Here is a 20,389-nt window from a genome sequence, read left to right as displayed (position 1 = left end):
TATTGAAAATTCAATTAAAACAAAACAAAATCAAGATTTTTGTCCTTTAAATTACATTGCATGAAAAGAAAGTGTGGAGGGAGAAGTACTGAGAAATAATGTAAGAGCATGAAGGAAAACCACTCAACATAAAAGAGATCAGAAAAGAAGTGGTAGAAGAGACCATGGGAGAATGAGGGTATAAAGAGCACTAAAATATCTGTAAAGGAATCTTTTGCAATTAAAGTGGGTATAGTATTTGCATATACAAATGACAATTGTTAAAAATTGTGTAGATACAGAGATCAGATGATACAAATGTAGATACAAATGCATCAGAACTCTTTCTGTTTCTCCCAAATGCATTCAACAATCTGTCTTGACATTTCACAGCAGAGATGGCCAACCTAATGATGCTACAGAGAGTTAGAAAATTAATTTTTTGATAGACTACCCACTTTCTGTGTAGGCTGATGCTTATGTTCATTCATGACACTGAAGAATTAGGTGTGGGTCTCCAGAAGGTATCACTGAATAAAGAACAATTTTTCTTGCAAGGTGTGTTGTGGAAAGATCAGTACAAGTCCTTTTGAAAGAACTTTGTTAATGATAGGTCTTCCAAAATCTCTGTAAACTCTATTTCTTACATAATATTTTGCTTTTCTGTTCTGTATTGTGAAAATGCTGAGCAAGGTGAAAATGCTGAAAGACATCGTGATTTATCATGTATAAACCTTTCACAAGATCCCTATTTACCCTGCTATTTTCTAAGACACACATTCTGGAAAGACTGTCTAAGAATCACCTCTGGTGAGGACAGGAAAGGAGGAGAAGCTTCTGAATATGTGAGACCATAAAATGATCTCATTTTGGACTAAATGGCTAGCAGTTCTTCTGTTTTATCATGAATGGTCACAACAGTCGTGAGATCTTCCACAGGCTTTCTCTCAAGTCCATCTAAAATCAACAGTTGAATGCCTTTTTTGGAAAGAATGGAAAACTCATACTGAGTCTACATCTAAAACCAGATTTAAACTAAAAATTACATTACAGAGAAGAAATAGTATCACTCTTCATCAGTAGCATCATCTTTCCTGTCCCTGATTATAAAAATATTTTAGAGTAGCTTGTTCATGAACTCCCTGTGATCATCAAGTTTGACCCTAAATTGTGACATGAAGAGTGTGTTTCAGCACTATCTGTGCAAATGCCTCTTAAGTTTTGAATATTCTTAGAGCTTGATTTAGTAACGCTCCCTCTGGAGATTTTTTACTCTGTGCCAATAAACCTGACTTATTTAGAGCCGTTGGCTCTGGTCCACTATTTCTTTGTTAAATGTTTAGCACTTGTAAGTGTTGTGACCCTTTTGGCAATGCAAGTAATCCTAATTCCAGCAATTTACACTTGTCACTTTGCTTTAAACTCCATTACTGCACACTGAAATTCTCCACAAAATGGTTTGGAAGTCATTTAACAAATAACAAATTGGAGATAGAGGGATTTTGTCCATTATGTCACAATTAATTATTTATCACAATTTTGGTTTTGTGTTACAGAACTGTGACCTGGCCCAGCAGAGCATTGTTCATATTGTTCAGAGTCCACAGAACAGTCAGAACAAGGAGAGGACAGAGCATAGCTGTGTTGGAGGTGTTCTAAAAGCCTGGAAAAGAGAACCTGAGAGTTTAACTCGCATAGATCTCAGTACCAGCATCCTCCCATCAGTCTCTGCAGGGTTGGCAGTTATTCTGGATCCTGGAAAAAACAGTGTTTCACTTCCTGCTGAAAAATCAGGTAATTTGGTGACTTAGTACATTTCAATATACATTTTTAATGTGTTTTTTTCTTTCTTAGGGTGAACAGTTCTAGTTCCATACCACAGGGGAAAAGCCCCCAAAATATATGGTTTATTCTATTTATTAAACAAAAAATACAACAATATTAAGATGATAAGCATCTGATGTGTCTTCTAGAAAAATAATTTTGCTTTGTGGATAAAATTAGTGATTTCTTGTGTTGCTCCTGTATCTAACTTGTATTATGCTCATATTTTTATAAATTATTATAAGATTGCAAAACCTCCAGAGGTCTATGAGAAAGCAAAATATAGTCTCTGTAAAATTTCCATCATAGAAGTTTCCTTAACTAGAATGTTGGGCAGCTTATGCCTTCCAAATGTGCTTAATTCCCAATCTGTTGGGATGCTTTCATACCCATACATTTTATAAAAATATTTACAATCTATTTAAGATTTACTAAAGCTCTGCTGGCACACCACATGATGGTGATGATTCATACTATGGACATTTGTAGTTCTTCATCCACCAAATGTTTACTGAGAATATCTTCATTGTGAAAAATAATCTGAGGCACAGGTTACTGCAAAATTATCTTACTGACACATTTGCCCCAGTGAAGATACATCATTCTGTGCAATACCAGATACTGTTGTGATTTATCATAATAGTCCATCAGAGATGTCTTTTTATAAAGAACAGTACACAAATAGCCTTTTTGTGCAGTACACAAGGTAATAGCAAACATATATATCCAGAGTACAGAAGATAAATTGTGACAGAGATACCTCTGTGACTAACGTGGCCACAGAAGTCATCTTGCTTAACAAAATGGCTACTAAAACCATTAAAATAACTTCTAAAGAATTTATTAAGTAGCTCATGCAGAAAATATACAATCCATGGGAGGGTCACAGAAGTATTCCACAACTGACTTGGTCAACCTCTCACTGACAACTAATGATGAATGAGTGTGGTTTAGGAGCAAATTAGTACCCAGCTTAATGATCCACATCTCCCAATCTGAATGAGTAATGAGATAAGAGGGGTGCATGCTGATTTAAATATGGTAAACTAGGGACAGGTCTTCAACCTCGGTTTATTCTCAGATGAAAGGCAAAAGTGTGAGCTTTTAAACATTACCACATATTTATTTTTTCATTACTGTACACATGTAGAGGGATTTAATAGCTGCGCTTGACTTTACAGAATAGTCTGTACATGTGCAAGGACTCCTAAGATGTGTCATGTGACATTTTTATCCACAGACTACAAACTCTGTGAAGCTAAGCATTAACTGATAGGTGTCTTCTATTGCAGCAAATATTTTCGTGGCAGAATGCATGAGGACAAAATATATTGATAAAATATGTGGACTAGTTTTATCTGTGATTAAATTAAAAAGACTTTTTATCATAAGAGAAAAAAAAGAAGACCCACTTTAATGATTGATAGTTCTTTGTGGAAGGATATTAATAATAAGTTCTTTTTAAAGGCCTGTTAATTTCTTTCCTTGTTTTGATTCTCACTATTAAAATTTGTCCTTTTGTCTGTTCAGCTCTATCCCTTTGTTCAATATGGGGAACTATATTTTTCCTTATGGATTTAGGGTGAGTTAATTTGTAGTCACTTTAAAATAAAAAAAAAGAAAGATTATTCCAAAGATCAGTTTTGCAGTTATCTTTACTGTGTAGCAAGGATTTCCTTTGGCCTAAATGAAATGACTAATAGTAGTGGGAATGAGTGGCTTAAGCAAATAGGTACCATCATTGATAGCTGAAATTATACTTACCAAGTTGGTGTCCTAGGAGATGAATGGTTGTGGACATCAGTCTACAGCAGCAACCTCGACAGCTGAATGGAGTATAATTTTATTGTTCCATGCGTACATGACAAATTTAAACATAAAATTTAGAGGCAAATGTTTAATTAATTGATTAAATTAATATTGTTTAGTCTGACGTGCTACACAGCTATTTCATAATTGCAACAGTAAACACTAAGATTGTAAGTCTTTCTGAAGCCTAAGTTATTTTTATTTGTTATGCTGACCCCATGTTCCTGCCCTTATTTTATTTGCCCTCCTTTGATTTCTGAGGAAAAATGTTTGTGGTAATTTTCACATCGCAAGAGCGTCTCCCAGAATCTTTAGCAGCATTTGACTGCTAAAATAGTATTTTTGAAGTATTTATGTCAATGCCTAGAGACCAAAATTCCACCAGACAAACCAGGAGAGAGGCAACTCTTGTTATGCTGTACTGCTATTATATCAGCAATATACTTAGGTAGTATGAACTTCTGCACTTGATGAGACAAAAACCCTTATGGCCTGGCAGTGTATCTCCACCAAAGATATAATTTGCTCCTTGCAGAAGCATGTAACAGGACATCCTCCTCCCAGCTCACCCCTACTCTTGTGTGAGTAATGAAACCAGCTCCTGACTGGTCTGGAGATGCACCTTATTTGCACTGTGTTTTTTAGACTACAGTGTGTTTCTCTATGAGAAATTCAGAAGTTTGAAAGTCATTAACAAGTTGAAAAAAAAAATGAAAATGGATCCAAATAATCTCTTCATGAAAGAATTCCAGGTTTCCTGTCTTTGCAGACAAAAGTAATAGAAATGCCTTTTCTTCTCGGTTTTTGTTGTTGTTTTTCTTGGGGTTTTTTCTTTGTTTTGTTGTTGTTTCTTTGTTCTGAAAACATCACGTAGTTTCTAGTGGACATGTAAAAAAATCTCAGCGTAAGACTTTCATTCTACTTCACCGCCTTTTAATTTGCCTCTCTCCAATATCTGGGACAAAGAGCTTTAATAAACACAATGTAAGTAAATGAGCCTATGTTCCATAAAGGTTGCATGTCAGTAGGTACATGTATAAGATGAAGAGATAATGGTTGGTCTTGATGACCTCAGATGCCTTTTCTAATCTTAACAATTCTAACGATTCTCTGATTTCTATCTGAAAAATAATGAATCTGTAAAACATAAGGGTTTGTATGACTCATCTGCTAAATATGAGAATGCATCGTGATTTCAGATTCAAGAAAGCCAATAGAATATTTGGAAGTAGAAACAGAAAACAGAGTGGAGTGAAGAAAATGGTTTTTTCTCTGCTTTTGACACTTGCATAACTAAAACCAGTATAACTTACTGTTTAGATGACTAAACTGTTAGAAGGTTCAGGAGCTGAGTCATGAGAATCCTACAAAAATGCACATCATCATTGGTTTATATTTGTTTTGGCATCTGTGGAGTGGAAGTTTGGTAATCTGGGAATATTAGATTTTACCAGCTGTTTTAGGATTTTTGTTCTCATTGTCTAGAAAGTGCAAGCCAGCAAATGCGAATACCACACATGGATTTTAACTTGCCAGGAAATCAACCATCAATGCAAATTATCCTAGCTTACAAGAATTCTCCACATTTGTCCATTTAAAAAAATGTAGAACATTTTTTTCTGAAACATGAAGTTAGGACTTCAACCTAGAATTGGTATGGGTGGTGCTAGGCAGGAAATGAGACTGCAGAATCCCATTCCCTCCCCTTTGTAAATGTATGACTGATGTCAAGCAAATTTGTAATATGAAAAAAAATAGTTCAACAGAATACGTTTTCTGTAAGCTGACTTGAATGTTGCTACTTATGTAATTTCCAGGTTAATCCATTATCAGCTGGTTTATTATTTTGTCTGACTCAAGTAGATGTGGTCATCATTAGTTAGGGTTTTTTATTTTCAACTTTAAAATAAATGCTCATCTGCTCAGTTCCAAATAAAAATCCTGGTATCCTTTAGGCAGACTTTTACAAATGCTTCCATGCAAGGCACCTCTGATTCCTTATCTTTGCATCTTCTTCAGCTCACAGAAGAGTTAATAAAGTACTGGTATATACTGACTTAGTTGTGTCAAGCTGTAAATTCTAGCAAAAAGAGGGACTGACTATTTTCCATCTAGTTAGGAAATGCTTTACCAAAACCTAATATATGTTTAAACTTCCTGTCTTTCCCAATACTACAAGTATCAGTTAAGGCAGATGAAACTGTCATTACCAAAACCTCAGTATTGTTAGTGATGCGTGAAGTGATGAACTGGTGCCCATTCCATGTAAGAGTCTGATTCCATGAAAGAGACAATAAAAACACTTAGAAGGGAAAGCCACAATTTAGGACTAGTCAGATCTGTTCATGCTTCTGAGGCAAGCCTTGGTGAATAAAAAACCCGTATCAATTTAACCATTTAAATTGCTAACATTTAAAACTAGTTTTTGAATAGTATTCTGATGACTATGTGTGAAAAATTCCTGTGCCCTTTAATTGATATTACACTTTATTATAATTCTTTCACTCAAAAAGCCTAAAAGGATAAGAATTTTTGTGTAAAATCTGTTTGAAGTAAATGAGTAGTCTAAACTGCTGAAGTACCTGTACAATTACTTCACAGTTTTTTAGACCTTATAATCACAAATTAGATCTAAGTTGGACAGGGTTATGGTGTACATCTACCTCCCCATTTGCATGCGGTGCAAGGCTGAGTACTACTGCCCAGTACCGAGCTGAGAACAACTGCAGCTCTTTCTTATCCCTTTTCGAGAATTCCAACAAAATGTGAGCACTCATCCTTTCAGAATGGCTTCCAGCCTGGAAAGAACATTTTTATTGTCGTGCATAAACATGAAGCTCTGACCTAATATTGCTTTTCTGTGTTACGAATACGAATATCTAAGAATTTACTATTCCCTTAAAAGAGATAAAAAAGGATTCCTAAAATTTCTTGTGTTATTTAACTGCATTTTTTTTCAAAGGAAACTAATCAGTATAAAGATTTTTTTTCCTTTGTCACGGGTACAAATAATTTGTGGCTTAATTATAATATTAATTAATTAATTAAATATAACTTAGGTCCATGGTATTGTAAATCAGCAGTTTGAACAGGAAAAATCAGTATTCTGTGCAATTTACATTTAGTAATTAGGCCTTTTTTCCTAGAGTTATCAACATTTTGTTTTAAAAACAAAGTGCCAGAGCGCTTTTACTGACCTTTCTTAAATTTCTTGAAATATTAATACAGCATTTCATGGTGGTTACATGATTCTTATCATAGTCCTCTTTCACAGACTCCATTTGAATAAGCTTTGTATTGCTGGACAGGAAAAAGTGGAAAAATTACTTAATATGCAACCAATGTATTCTTTCAGTAGAAATATTCAAGTAACTAGTTAGGTTACTATTTATTTTTTGATTTGGTGCCTTGACAGTTTACTTTTGTATTAAGATTAAACTACTTTTAATTTAAATGAAAATGCGTCAAGCAGCTCATTGTGATTTAGCCTACATTTGATTCAGATTTTTTTAATATATTACCTTACAAACTTTTTATTAAATGCAAATAAATTAAATTACAAACAAATATTAAATGCAATAATAATTTGAGGATCAATCTACACCCAGAAAAGGGAAGGTATTAATTTACCTTTTTAAGAAATGCAGAACAAATTACCAACTCAGAAATAATACAGTAGTCCTGATTTTAACAAATAGTTTCTGGGAAGCAAGGCTGCATTTGTCTTCATTACATACTGTAAATTTACTATATGTACAGTTCTGTTTTAAAGTTCAAAACAAATTTTTACAAAATTCCTGCATTGAATTCCTGCACAGCTCTCTTTGTGGTAGTGGTTAGGTCTGGCACATTGTTAATTGCTATCACTGTGCCTTCATTACATACATTAAACTGTTAGACTTTCACTGTTAGGCTTTTTATTTTAAACTTCCTGTCAATGTACAGTGCCATAACCTGATGCCATGTTCATTGCAGTGATGTGTTTTATTCACAAACGTTGAGTTCATTGGGCCTGAGAGCTCTTCTAAAAGAGAAACTGGAACTAAAGCACTTGTCTTCCTTCCTCTCCATTTTTCCTTTCTTATTTGATAAGTTTTATACTTCTTGTCCTAGTCCTGAATCTCCTTTGTGCTCTTCACTGCTTCCATTGTTTTTTGTTTTGCCAGCTACCTTTCTTTCATGGATATTCCATACCTGGGAGATGTTCTACCCCATTTGTAGCCCTTCATGCATGTTTTGGTTTGGTTTGTTTTGTTTTACAAGATTTTGTGATGCGGATGCCTCCTAAGACAAAGATGTGTGCAACTACACACCTCTTTGTTGATTTGGTAGTCACATTGTTTGCATACTTGATGCAAAATGTTTACACATTGTGCCTGACTAGATTGTCATAGTGTTAGAACATGTATTTCAGAAGTAACATCTTTTAAGTATGTGCATCTCAGGTCTAAAAATCCTTTTGCATTAATAGAAGAGTATGGCAATATCATTTTCATAGTGTAAAGAGACATTGGATTTCATTTTAACTCACTTGCACTAAATATTTCCTACATATTGAATGAGGGTTTTTCAAAAATTTTAAGTTCCCAAGCTGTTTGATAAATGTTCTATGACAGAAGTTGTTGAACTGTGATCCAGTTTGAAGCTGCAAGATCCAGAAGGGTTTTTATTGATGATCCAATGAGATGGTGGTTAGACTGCTCTAGCTCCACTTGTTTTTGACTGCTAAAATATATTGCAGTCCTGGAGTCATGGAATTGTTTAGGTTGGAAGAGACCTTAAGGTCATTGAGTCCAAAGGTTAACACATCACTACCAAGCTCACCACTGAACTATGTTCCTAAGTGCCACATCTGAACTTTAAATACCTCCAGGAATGGTGACTCAATTCCTTCCCTGGGCAGCTTGTTAGTGTCAGTATATATTAAATTATCCCTCTTGATGCTGTACTTTCTTGGATTATGCTCTCTGAGTATGTTCAGAGGAACATACTCATTTTCCCCTAGGAAAATGCTTCCTGTTAAAAATAGGAATATTTCTGAAACAGTACTCTCTTTTTGATGCACAGCAAAAAAGAAGTTTTTTGGATACAAACCACAAAACCACAGAATTACTATTATGTGGGATCAAATATATTGCCTATCTAAATCTAGTTCTCTTCTTTTAATACTTTCCTATTTTGAATACAATAATTCAAAAGAAAAGATGTTCTTATTACAGAAAGTTTGATTTAGAGAAGGAGTATTCCTCTTTTCAAATAATCACCCATGTACCCCTGTCTGATTATCCTTCATATTTGTTATCTGGGCAAGTTGACAAGATTGGTAATGGTATTTTCTATTCTGACCTTCATTGAAAAAAAACAGTCTCCAGTGTCAATTCAAGGCTTGATTGGAGAAGAGAGAGAGAGTTTCAGCCCAGAAATTAACTATTTCTAATTCTTTCAACATTTCTTTTAAGAGAGTTAAGCTTAAGAAAACTATTCTATTTCCAGTAGGGTTATGAAAATTTGTCATTACAAAGTCCTTGGAAGTTTGCTCTTATGTATATTTTATCTTCTTTTAGGGTTATTAACCCTTGACAATTCACTGCAGCAATACTTCCAAATTCTATATATAAAAATTGATATCCCCTCTTCACCTTCTAGCAACAGCAGAAAGTGATTTTATAAGACATTAGCATAATGGAACCTTTTCAATAAAATGATAAATTGAGCCCATTTCAGAAAACAGAACGCACACTTGATAATTTATTGCAGCCAGTGCCATGCTGGAGACCTCATTCATATCATATGCTTTTAAGGCTGATGAGAATGGTGCCATTTTCCCATCACACCTTGCATGTCTGTGAAATTAATTTGAGAGGAAAATTGTAAAAAATGCTCTTTTCTAATAGAGGCTAAAGCTCTTCCGGGAATGCTTATCTTTACATGACATAATTGTCTCTCATGAACGTGTCTAATTACTTTATTGTTTTTAAAGGCCCTTCCATATTAATTGAACAGTGGCATTTGCTGACTCCCTTGTGTCAAGGGGTGAGGTGGAACAGAGTTTTGTTCTTGGAACGTATTTTGATTGGTTATGAGGGACAACATGGATGGACTTTCTATTGCAAGTGCATCACTTGCATCTTTATACCCCCAGTTGGAGGTGATATTTGGGTGGAAATTTCTGTAGGTGGAAAATGTTCTGTACTGATTAAACAAAACTATGCATTTTTTCCAGAAAAAAAACTATGTATGTTTTCCAGAATAATTGTTGACATTTATTGCTGATGTTACTAGAAAAAATATGAAAGTAACACTTAGGAAACATCCCTTATGTACAAAAACATTGATAATAGAGTTTTAGGGTGATTCTTTTTTGACAGGAAGGGTCCAATTATGAGGCACAAGTAAAAATCATAAAATCATAGAATGGTTTGAGTTAGGAGGGATCTTAAAGGTCATCTACTTCCAACCCCTCTGCCATGGGCACCTTTCACTAGACCAGGTTGCTCAAAGCCTCATCCAACCTGCCAGGATTGGGGCATCCACAACTTTTCTGGGCAACTTGTTCCAGTGCCTCACCATGCACCACATGGTTTCTGTTACGGGCTCTTAGCACTCGGAATGACAGGAATCAGTCTGTGCTCAAATCATGTGCTCAACATTCATTAATGTCATTGGAGCTCTGTGCACACAGCAAGGACATTGGGAGAAGAGACCTTTTAAAAAGGCTTGATTTACAGAAAGTGATTACATGGACGAGATTAAGGAATTCTGTTGATAGTAGAAGGTAATATTAGCTTTGCAAAACACACCCTGTTTTCTCCTTATAAATACAAATAATTTTAGGGGGACTAAATTTGAACTTCTGTGAAAGAAAAAGATCATTGCATTTCACAGGGGAAGACAGATTCTCTGGTTTTGGTTTGGTGGTTTTTAGTGTTTTTTTGTGTGTGGGGTATCCTTGAAAGCCACCATGTTTGCTAAGCACCATCAGTTGCTTTCCAAGCTTCCATGGTGCACTGCTGGTGCAACAGTCAGTTCTGTGGGTCTTGACGTTTACTTGTCAAAAGACAGGAATGGAGAAAAAGAAACATGGGTATGGAGATGGGGTCTTTGGGTGCAGGATGAGGGAACAGAAGGACATCATGCTCCAAGTTGAGCCTGTTCATCATATACTGTTCTCATTGATGTTCAGCTTCCTGCAACACTGCACAACTTGTCAGGGATTTTATGATAAGTCCCTGGTTTTATTATAAGCTCCTGGTTTTCAGTGCCGGCTGACATTATCTTACTGCCTTTTTGCTATGATGGTGGTTTAACCAAAATTGTGAAAAAGATCAAAAGTTCACTTGAGCAACTAAAGTAGCAGGAAACACAGCTCCTCCTTTTGTTCACCACAGTTTGCTCTTTAGCTTTGTCACAAAATAAATATTCAGCATATATTACTGGAAGGAAACTATACTGGCAACAGTTGGTTTCTCATTTAAAGGTATATCAGTTGGCAACTGAATTTTTTTCTGCTGCAACTCTTCCCTAATAATTAGCCTCCACTAATTATTTTGGGGGTAGCTGAATCAAACATCAGTAATGTTTTAAATGAAGTCTGTGCTGGAGATATGACCAGGTAAAGATCATGATTAACATTATCAGGGACTTTTCCCAAGCAAATTTTAGTTCTCTTCAAAAGACTGTTGTGTTTATTCTAATAAAAATTAAATAAATAGCAAAATCTTCACTATCTTCAGCTGTGAAAGATCAAAATTCCTGATTTTATGCAGATTAGTGATTATGCATATTGCAATTTAATCCCTCTTGATATCCAAAATGTGATGAATAGCTATATATCCTGGTTTCTAAACCCCACAGCATTGTTCACAGTAATTTTTCACTTATTAAAAGCATAATGTGGGAACATAACAAGGGCTGTAGCTGAGCTAATATTTGACTCATCTTGAGCCATGTCTTCTTTATAACTCTAACCATTGTGAAGTATTTAGGATAGAAATGTAAAAAATCTGTTTCAAACAGAAATGTTATCAGTCCTCAACATTTTCCTTCTAATCTGTAATAGAAATTTTTCAGGAATACTAAATCTAGCAGTGTAAATGTGAACAAACACATTTTGTGTCTGCTATCCAGGCACAAAGATCTGTGTTTGACCAGTAATATGTAGATAAATAAAACATTTTCATGAAACATTGCCATATCTAAAAATATCTAGCATTCTCTTTTCTGCAGAGTCTCTTTCATATTTCATTTTGCTATCCCTATTCTCCTGTAGCCCCCTCTGGAGTCTCCTTCTCTGGCTAAATGGCTTATAAATATACTATAAATAGGGTAGAACTGTAAGGTTGATTACCTCTGACACAGATATGTAGTAGAACAGGAATCTGCATTAGGTACTGAGATGTAGATATAATACCTTTATTGTTTTCTAGATTATCATAATTCTTCAAGAGAATCAACTAGAGATCAAATGCTTACTGATGAAGGAGTTAGGGAGGCATTGGGATGAAATCTTTTCTCTTTAGAATCTGCAGGAATGTCTTCTACTTTATAGTGTGAGTTGGGAATTCAACACTAGAAAGAAGAACCGCTCCAACACATAACTGTCAAACTGTGAAAACCACTGTATGGAAAGAAAAACAAAAAACAGGCTTTCTTAGGTTTATGTGAGATGGCAGGAGGGGAACAGGCTTTTGTTGAGATTAAGAGGTATGAAGTACATCTCAAGTTGAATGTACAAAATAGTCTTTAAGCATTTCTGTTTAACTTCAACAAAACCATTCTACAAAGTCAATTAGTTTAATTGATTGGCGTGGCACCCCAGGGAATCACTGAGAGTTCAGCTGGCAGCCTCTGGTTTGGAGTCACACTAATTGGGAGTAGGGTAACAAGCAGCTGCTAAAGCTCTGTGCAGTTCACAGATAGGGTGGTGAGGAGTGGAGGCTCTACAGGTCATGTGGTAGGAAAGCTAACGTGGGGCAGAGTGGTTTCCTAAACTGACAGTTGAAGAATGACAGCAGGACTTGATTTAAATTAATCCAACAGAGAATTGCTATGCAGTCTAGTCTCTAAAATGCAATGAACACATTTAATACTGACGTCACATTTGAAGACACTACACATATAGTATAAACAAGTAATATATATGCATGTGTATATATTATATATATGTGTTTGTGTGTGTATATATATGTATGTATGTATATTATATATACATATTATTATATGTATAAACATATAATATGTAACACATATATAATAACTGATGAAACAAAGAACATGTTGGTAAATATGTTGGTATAAAACATATAATATATGTGTATATATATGTGTATCTATATTTCGTATACATATATTAATATTTATATATATTATATATGTTGGTAAATATGTTAATATAAACATATATATTATATGTATATATGTGTATGTATATATTATATATACATATAATAATATGTATAAAACATATAATATGTAAAACATATGTAATAACTGATGTAACAACATGTTGGTGAATGTACCATAGGTATATTGATAATATCTCTTACAGAGAAAGCTCACAGGGCCAGCAAATTACCGCATTCTCGCTTCATCATATGTTTGCATTAAAGGAAAAAGGGGTAATTAAGAGTTAAAGTGACACGTATCTACTTAGAAACTTCAACATTAGTTTAATTCATTCTGATAGAGAAGCCATTTGATTCCTTCTGGATAATAAAGTGAGTTTTCCTGGTTTTTATGAAGATGATCAAGCCAACAGGTTTATCAGGCTGCAGCCACCCCAAAGGGTCTCTCCAAAGTGAAGTGGGAAAAGGTCATGAGTTGATGCTCAAAGCTTTCCTGAGTAGAATTATGCACCTTGGCATAGCAGGGGGATCACTAGACCATAGGTACCATCACATTTCTGTGAGAAACTTTTAGATGTGTTGAGGCATCTGTAAGAGTTGCAAGGATAAGATTAGTTGGTATCACTGTTTCAAAGTCTGAGACTATTATTTCAATGCTTCTTATCAAATAACAGACATAGATGCTCAGCAGACTGTACATGTAAACATGTCAGTGAGGATTACTATGATTCCATTTTCTGCACATTTAACTTTAATGCGATGAATCTTGCTGCCTTTCAGCTAATCTGTGGATGGGGAATTCTGTTAGTTAATGCAGAGCTAGAGGTGCTTTGAGGTTTAAGCTCTGAGCTTAGAATGCACTCTTTCTCTTTGTCTGTCTTTCCCTTTGTCTGTCTTTCCTTCTTTTCCTGAAATACTTCATTCCGTGTTTCTCTTCCTCTACAGAAGGAAGTTAGCTCTTAGCATGTGTCACAACTGAATTGCTTAAAAAAGCTGCTCAATGCTTAAATACCTAGGCTGATTTTAATAGCCTGGAAAAACTGTATCCCTTCTTCCCAAACCCTTTTGGTCAATGGTTTAAAGAGATAAAGAAACCTCTTGACTTAGGTTTGTATTTTCAAAACTGTCTTCTAAATGCAAAACAGTGTTGCTGCCTATCCAACATTCCAGTTTAGAGTCTGTGCAAACAGAGTATGTGAAATTCTAAGCTGGCCTTTTTCTTAAAATCATTCCTATTCTTTACAGTATTGTTCTGGAAATACATTATATAAAAGTGATGCAAAGACCATGCAATTATGTTGAGATAAGAGAGCATGGTAAAGTGCCATTTTCACTCAATCTTTTCCATTTTTCTGGACAAGCCTTTAAGAGAATGATTGCGAATATATCTCTTTTCTAATGTAAAACCAGCTAAGGAACTTCCTCATAATATTACTTTTATTGAAATAAGTTACTTATGTCATTAAATAGCACATTTCAGAAACTAAGTAGTTCAGTTTTAAAAGTGCTGGTAGTGATATTTTCTGTCTTCATTGAAAAACATTGTATCAACTAAGTTGTATATAGATACATCCTTCCTGAGCCATTTTCCTTCTCTCCTTTGTTTCTAAATAAATTGTCATTAAAATTTTAGTTCTGTGGAACCTTCAGAGTGTGGAGCCTGACATGCAGGGCATTGAAGATGAAAAAAAGGTATCACAGGTCATTTGAAATGACAGTTTCTGTGGTACACTGTTAATTGTGCAATGTTTTGTGACACACTGAAATATCAGAAAAAAACCACTAACAAGTTATTTGGTATGTTAATGGACAGTCCTGTGAGAGATGTATCTATGGAATGCAAAGTAAGATAGAATTGCACATGCTACTGAAAATGGAGCACATAATAGATTTTCAGAGATTTTGTACAGCATTATTTTCTGGGATTTTTTTTCTTGTTTGGTTGGGTTTCCTTCTGAATTCCTCTCAATAATTCCTAGCACTCAATTTACTTTTTTGATTGTTACTGAGCATTGAGCTGACATTTTCATACAACTAGCTATTATAGCCCTAAGTTCTTGTTTTTGTGTGATAATAACTAGTCAAAATGATTACTGTTTGGCTAAAATTATTTTTCCTATGTATATCACCTCACATTTATCTACAAGGAATTTAATTTTTCATTTTTCTGTCACTCAGGATCCTGAGTGACAGTACTGTCACTGACAGCATGCTGAGTGTTTTTTCTGGTTGGCCTGAAAAAATGTGGTTTATCTGGTTGGCCCTAATTTTTACTACCCTGAAAAAAATCATATCACTAGCAAACTTTGTCACTTCACTGTTCATTTCTGTTTTTCTGACAATGAATATTCAAGTCCTGGAACAATTTTTTTTGGGACTGTACCGTGAAAAGTGATCATTTATTCCTGAAATTTATTTCCTGTATTTTATCTATGTATTTGAACACAAGAGAATTTTGCATTTCATTCAGTAACAATATAATTTATATTTTAAAACTGCTGAGGAAGAGGTTTTTTATCACAGAATCACAGAATTATGTGGGTTGGAAAGATCCATAGAAGTCATCTAGTTCCAATCCCCTTCCATGAGCAGTGGTACCTTCTACCAGATCAATTAGGACAAAGCCCCATCCAAGAAGGTCTTGACTACTTCCAAGGATAAAGTTTTAGTACCTTGAATAAATCAATTACCTTCCATGTAAGCCTTGCTACCTCATTATCTGCTCCTTGGGTGCCCTGAAAAACAAACTTTTCCAGAATGTCATGTATTGGGGTGACAGACTGTAACAAAGCTAACAGCTAGAATGTTGCTGCTGGTCTCCAGCATTTCATAGTTGTAAATAATTGAGTTGTAATTGTAGTTGAGTAGAGCTGAGGCTTTTGGGACACAGGAAGCAATTAGGGAGCTAACACAGAGAAGCAAGTCAGTAGGAATAGCCATTCTTTTGCCTTCTTCAACCTCCCTCCCTGCATGGGTGTTTAGCTAGTTGTGTCAAAGGCCACTTGTGAAATGCGCAGTTGTGTAAATTGGGTCAGACTTTTATTAAAAGAGCTGTGTGAGAAAGAGCTGCTGGAAGCCTTGTCAGAGGTTTTCACCTCACACATCCTCAGTGAGTCCACTGGCCCAGGAGTTACATTTAAGCTCAGGTCCTTTCCTTTGTTGCATCACTGGGCTGTGTTTTCAAGTGTCTGGATGTATATCTTCTATATTCTTGTTTTTCTGGCCTGACATGAGAACAGCGTTGTCCTTATGGATTTTCTTGGTGACCACTGGTTTAATTTTTAAACATTTCTTAGTTTATTTGCTGAATCTGTGATCAACTGGATCTGCTTGTCATACTGAAGCCTGCACTGCATGATCTGTGCAACCTAGGCAGACTTCTGGAGCGTCTTCACTTCCCTTCACGTGCTTAGGCTTAAACTCAGAAGTCGCTGCCTTCAGCTGCAAATAAACCAGGCCAAGCCAGCTGTCATCACCACAGGTCACACTCAGTCCCCTCAAGGGTATAAAAAGCAGCTCAAGTGGAGCTTTGTGGGGAATATTATGATTGCTGCATAGCGGTTTCCTCATGCACAAGAAGTACATTTCATGGGAGACCTTTTGACACTCTTTAAGTCTTGAACACTTTGTTGTTGTAGCACTGTTTTTCTCCCATGTATTGTTTACCCAGCTTTCAGCAGTTTCATGAAATTTCTGGTGTGTTGGTTTTTTTTTGGTTTTTTTAATTCCATGTTTTGCTGTCTGGCAGAATCATCACAATTGTTTTTGGTGGTTTTTATTTTTTCCTCTTTTTGAATCCTTCACTCTTTATTGTTAATATGAGCAATAATGTTGAATTTTGCTCCTTTGTCTGAAAATCAGAGAGCAAGCTGAAGGAGAGGAAGATATATTGTGAGAAGTAAGAGAAAGGTGACCTTATATAGAGGTCAAGAAAGAGAATGAGACAGGGAAAAGGTAATTACAGAAGTAAGTGGGTAAAAAAGATAATGAGGGATTTGGATGAAATATAAAAGAAAGTGGAGGTAAATGATACTGGGACTCAGAAAAGTGAAGCAGATGATTCTTTCATGATAATGATTAGAAGAGAAATCCTAATATACTAATGTCCTGAATTCCAGTAATTTGTGATAGATCAAATGCTGTGCTTTTTGCAGTTTTTAAATTCATAGATGTCTCCTGGTTGATTTTTCTCACAAAAATTTTTTCACTGAAAAGGCATTAAAAAAATAAGTGTGCCCCATTGTCCTTGTCAAATAACTTCTGATGCTCCACCTCTTAGGCATTATACCCTCTTCAGCCAAATTTCAACTCTTCTTAAATTTTTAGTCCTCGTAACAGTGAAAAGTCCATTTATTTTTTTCTGAATAGCTGTATATTCCATATACTTTAATTACCTGAGATACATAGACATTCTGCAAGTCCTATTTGAGTATCAAGAAAAAGTTGTGGTTGGTTTATTGGGGTTTTTTTTCTGATTTATTCTATTTCATATTGTTATCGTACTTCAGCTCTTAGGTCATGAGTTCTTTTGCATGGCATCACCGTGTGGGGTTCATCTTCCCTAATTTTAGAGGTTTGCAAAGTAGATATTTCTACCACATTTTGTTGTTCTAAATCCCCACGAAAGAGAGAAACAGACCCTTTTAGGCACAAGTTATCTCACCTGTTTGTATGTTTTTATATATATACTTTAGAATGAATTGAATCAAACCATAAAAGTCAATTTTTCTCACTAAAATAAATCACAACCATTTTAGATGAATCTATCTGTTAAATAAATACCATTTTCATGTTATAAATTAGAAAGTCATCATAAAGAATAGGTATAATCTAGAACAGGTAGAAAAGTTTATGAATATGTGCATCCACATGGGTCTGGGGAGGAAAGCTATGTGCTCTGTGATGTCTTTGCAGACAAAAAAAGTAGTTAAAGGACAAAAGTTAAAGACAGAACATACCAATTGTATTTTTGCAAAATGAATGTGATCTTGTAAGTAATTTCTCTTTCTTTGGGTCCAGAAATGAAACCTATGCTATTTTGTTTTTAAACTTAACTTTATGTGGAAATTTTCACTAGTTTGAGCCTTCTGGGTTTGTATTTCATACATTTTCCCTCCTACTGTGTTGACTCCAACAAAGTCCTTAAAGTGAACACAGTTGGAGGAATACTTCTTTTCTTTCTCTTCTAACTGCGTATTTTTCATTATGTAGGTGCAAATTGCTAAAATAGACTGAGGTCTCTGACAGTCAGTCTACATTTTACAAATTACAAGTAGTCTAAATGTAAATATAATGGAGTCTGATACAATGCTAACTTTATGTAGGTTTCAGTCTGGTGAAAGATTTCCTGTAGCTGTGTCCTGTTTTAAACAGGTGATTATAGGAAAGACTCAGTAATCAGTATAATCTATATGAAAATGCAGTTCAAATGAAAACAGCAGGTTTGCTACTAATATCCCTATTTAGATTTTATTCACTTAAACAGTCATAGAGATGATAATGGGTGTTTTGACTGATTAGAGATTTCAGGATCAAGTCTATAGTCATTATGACTAATGCTTTCTCATTAACTAGTCATGCATATCGAAATAATTGGTCTGTGCTATCACTAACCTGTACAAAGCTCCCAGTGCATGGTCATCATTAACAACACAGAAATGAGGAAGTAATTCAGGTTCTAAGGAGCTTAAAAACCTAAATGGGGAGACAGTATAAAAACAGTAGGATACACATCAGAGAAAGCTACTTCTTCTTTTTATATAAAATACTAAAGGGGTAAACAGTTTTAAGACCTTTTTTTTTTTGGTGATGTGATATTTGTGAGGAAATTATCTTTGAAGAGGTAGAAAAGAGAGAGTGTGTCTCATTGGCGTGAGAGGACAGGTCCTGACACAGATCATAAATAAGAGGCCTCTTGTATTCATATCATCCTAATTTTTTTTCTTTTTTTTTTGGCCTGTAAAGACAACTTAATTAAAATTAACTCCATAGAGAAAACCATCAAGCATTTTCCTAAAACTAGCATGTAATAAGTGGCTTTATATGATATTCGGAAGTGAAAACTACAAAATAGAGATTGTTTTCTCAATTCTCGTGAAAGTTGTATACCCAAAAGTTGTGTGCCTGATACATGTACTTATGTGCTTGGTTCTGCAGCAATTTTAGTGATTACTGGCACTGTGCCATAATGACATTCTTTATTAATATTGATGGGTCAGAGCTGGTGCATAAGACAGATTTCCTTGTTCCTGTGTCTTTCAGTTTCTCTTTGAAAAGGGATCCGAGGGGATGCAGTCTCAGCCAAGGGCCATGGTAATATAGTCAGTAAAGAGCTTAATGCTGACCATCAGTGTTGTACTGTAAGCAGACTTACAACATTTGCATTTTTAATTAAGTCTTTGTTTTGCCTGCTGATGCGGCTCAGGACCTGCACCTAATGATGTAACTGCACTTAGCGAGAGTGTGATCAGTACATCTGCATAAAATGGTGAATGTGTTGCTGAAAATGTCCACTTAACACATTCCTTCTAAAATCAGTGCATTCCTCTTATCACATTGTGCCTTTCCAGCTTCCTTGCTATTGCAGATATTTCTAAAGTTATTTTGTGTCTCTGAATAGATCTGTGCTGCTTAACTGCTCCAACCCATTATATTATAAATTTGTTTCTTGTGTTTCAAATTTGTGCGCAGGGAATGTGTTTGGGGGGACTTTTTATATTCATGAAAACTGAAAACAAAATTGAAAGTGCTAAGAAAAATGAATATTGAGTTAATGTAGTCTATTTTTGCACAGAGCAAATATCAAGCTAATGCATAAGATTTATCCTCTATAGTAAATCAGCAATATGTCTCATTTTAGGCCTCTCCTATGACTACTATTTTTTACTGCAGTATTCAGTCATGCTGATTTATGCCGTACTATCCCGTGAATATTTTGCAGACTATTATCAATAAAATAATTTTATCTTTTGGTCCAGATGGAATGAGCTTAGAACACAAAGCAGACAGAGAGCATGCTTCCTGCCTCAAGTGTTTTAATCCTTGAAATAAATTTTAATCCTTGGCAAAAAATGAGAGGGACACAAGACAGCAGGGAATGGAGGACTGGATCAGGAAAGGCATCAGTCAATTAACAAATTATTTTATGCTGTAAGGGCTCATGTACTCAATAAGATGGTTCTGTTTAACTGGAAGGATTTTATTAGAGTCACACCAGGAATAAGTTTGGAGTGCAGGAATGAACGAGGACAGTGAGCACTGGCATCACAGAATTACTCAAGATGAGTGTGAATAGAAGCAGCAGTTTCAGTAGTCCCATTAGACAGCCCACACAGGAAATTGGAACAATGGGAGAGGACTGGTGATAACACAAAGGATAACAGGCTCTGGTCTCACTTCCTGCTGTTGAGACCAAGTCAGGAATAAGTGGCTGA

At 35.2% G+C, this 20,389-nt stretch overlaps 1 protein-coding gene across 1 annotated transcript in view; it reads left to right on the top strand.

The window, feature by feature from the left end:
- The window catches only part of PRKN (parkin RBR E3 ubiquitin protein ligase), a 675,490-nt gene that overhangs the window by 207,416 nt on the left and 447,685 nt on the right, over positions 1-20,389 (top strand). The window contains exon 3 of the mRNA XM_066546681.1: positions 1,536-1,773. Coding sequence (XP_066402778.1) covers positions 1,536-1,773 — 238 coding nt within the window. The remainder of the gene's footprint in view (positions 1-1,535; positions 1,774-20,389) is intronic.

This window comes from Molothrus aeneus, chromosome 3 (assembly GCF_037042795.1).
Source record: "Molothrus aeneus isolate 106 chromosome 3, BPBGC_Maene_1.0, whole genome shotgun sequence".
Taxonomy (NCBI): Eukaryota; Metazoa; Chordata; class Aves; order Passeriformes; family Icteridae; genus Molothrus; species Molothrus aeneus.
This window is presented reverse-complemented; position numbering and strand designations above follow the sequence as displayed.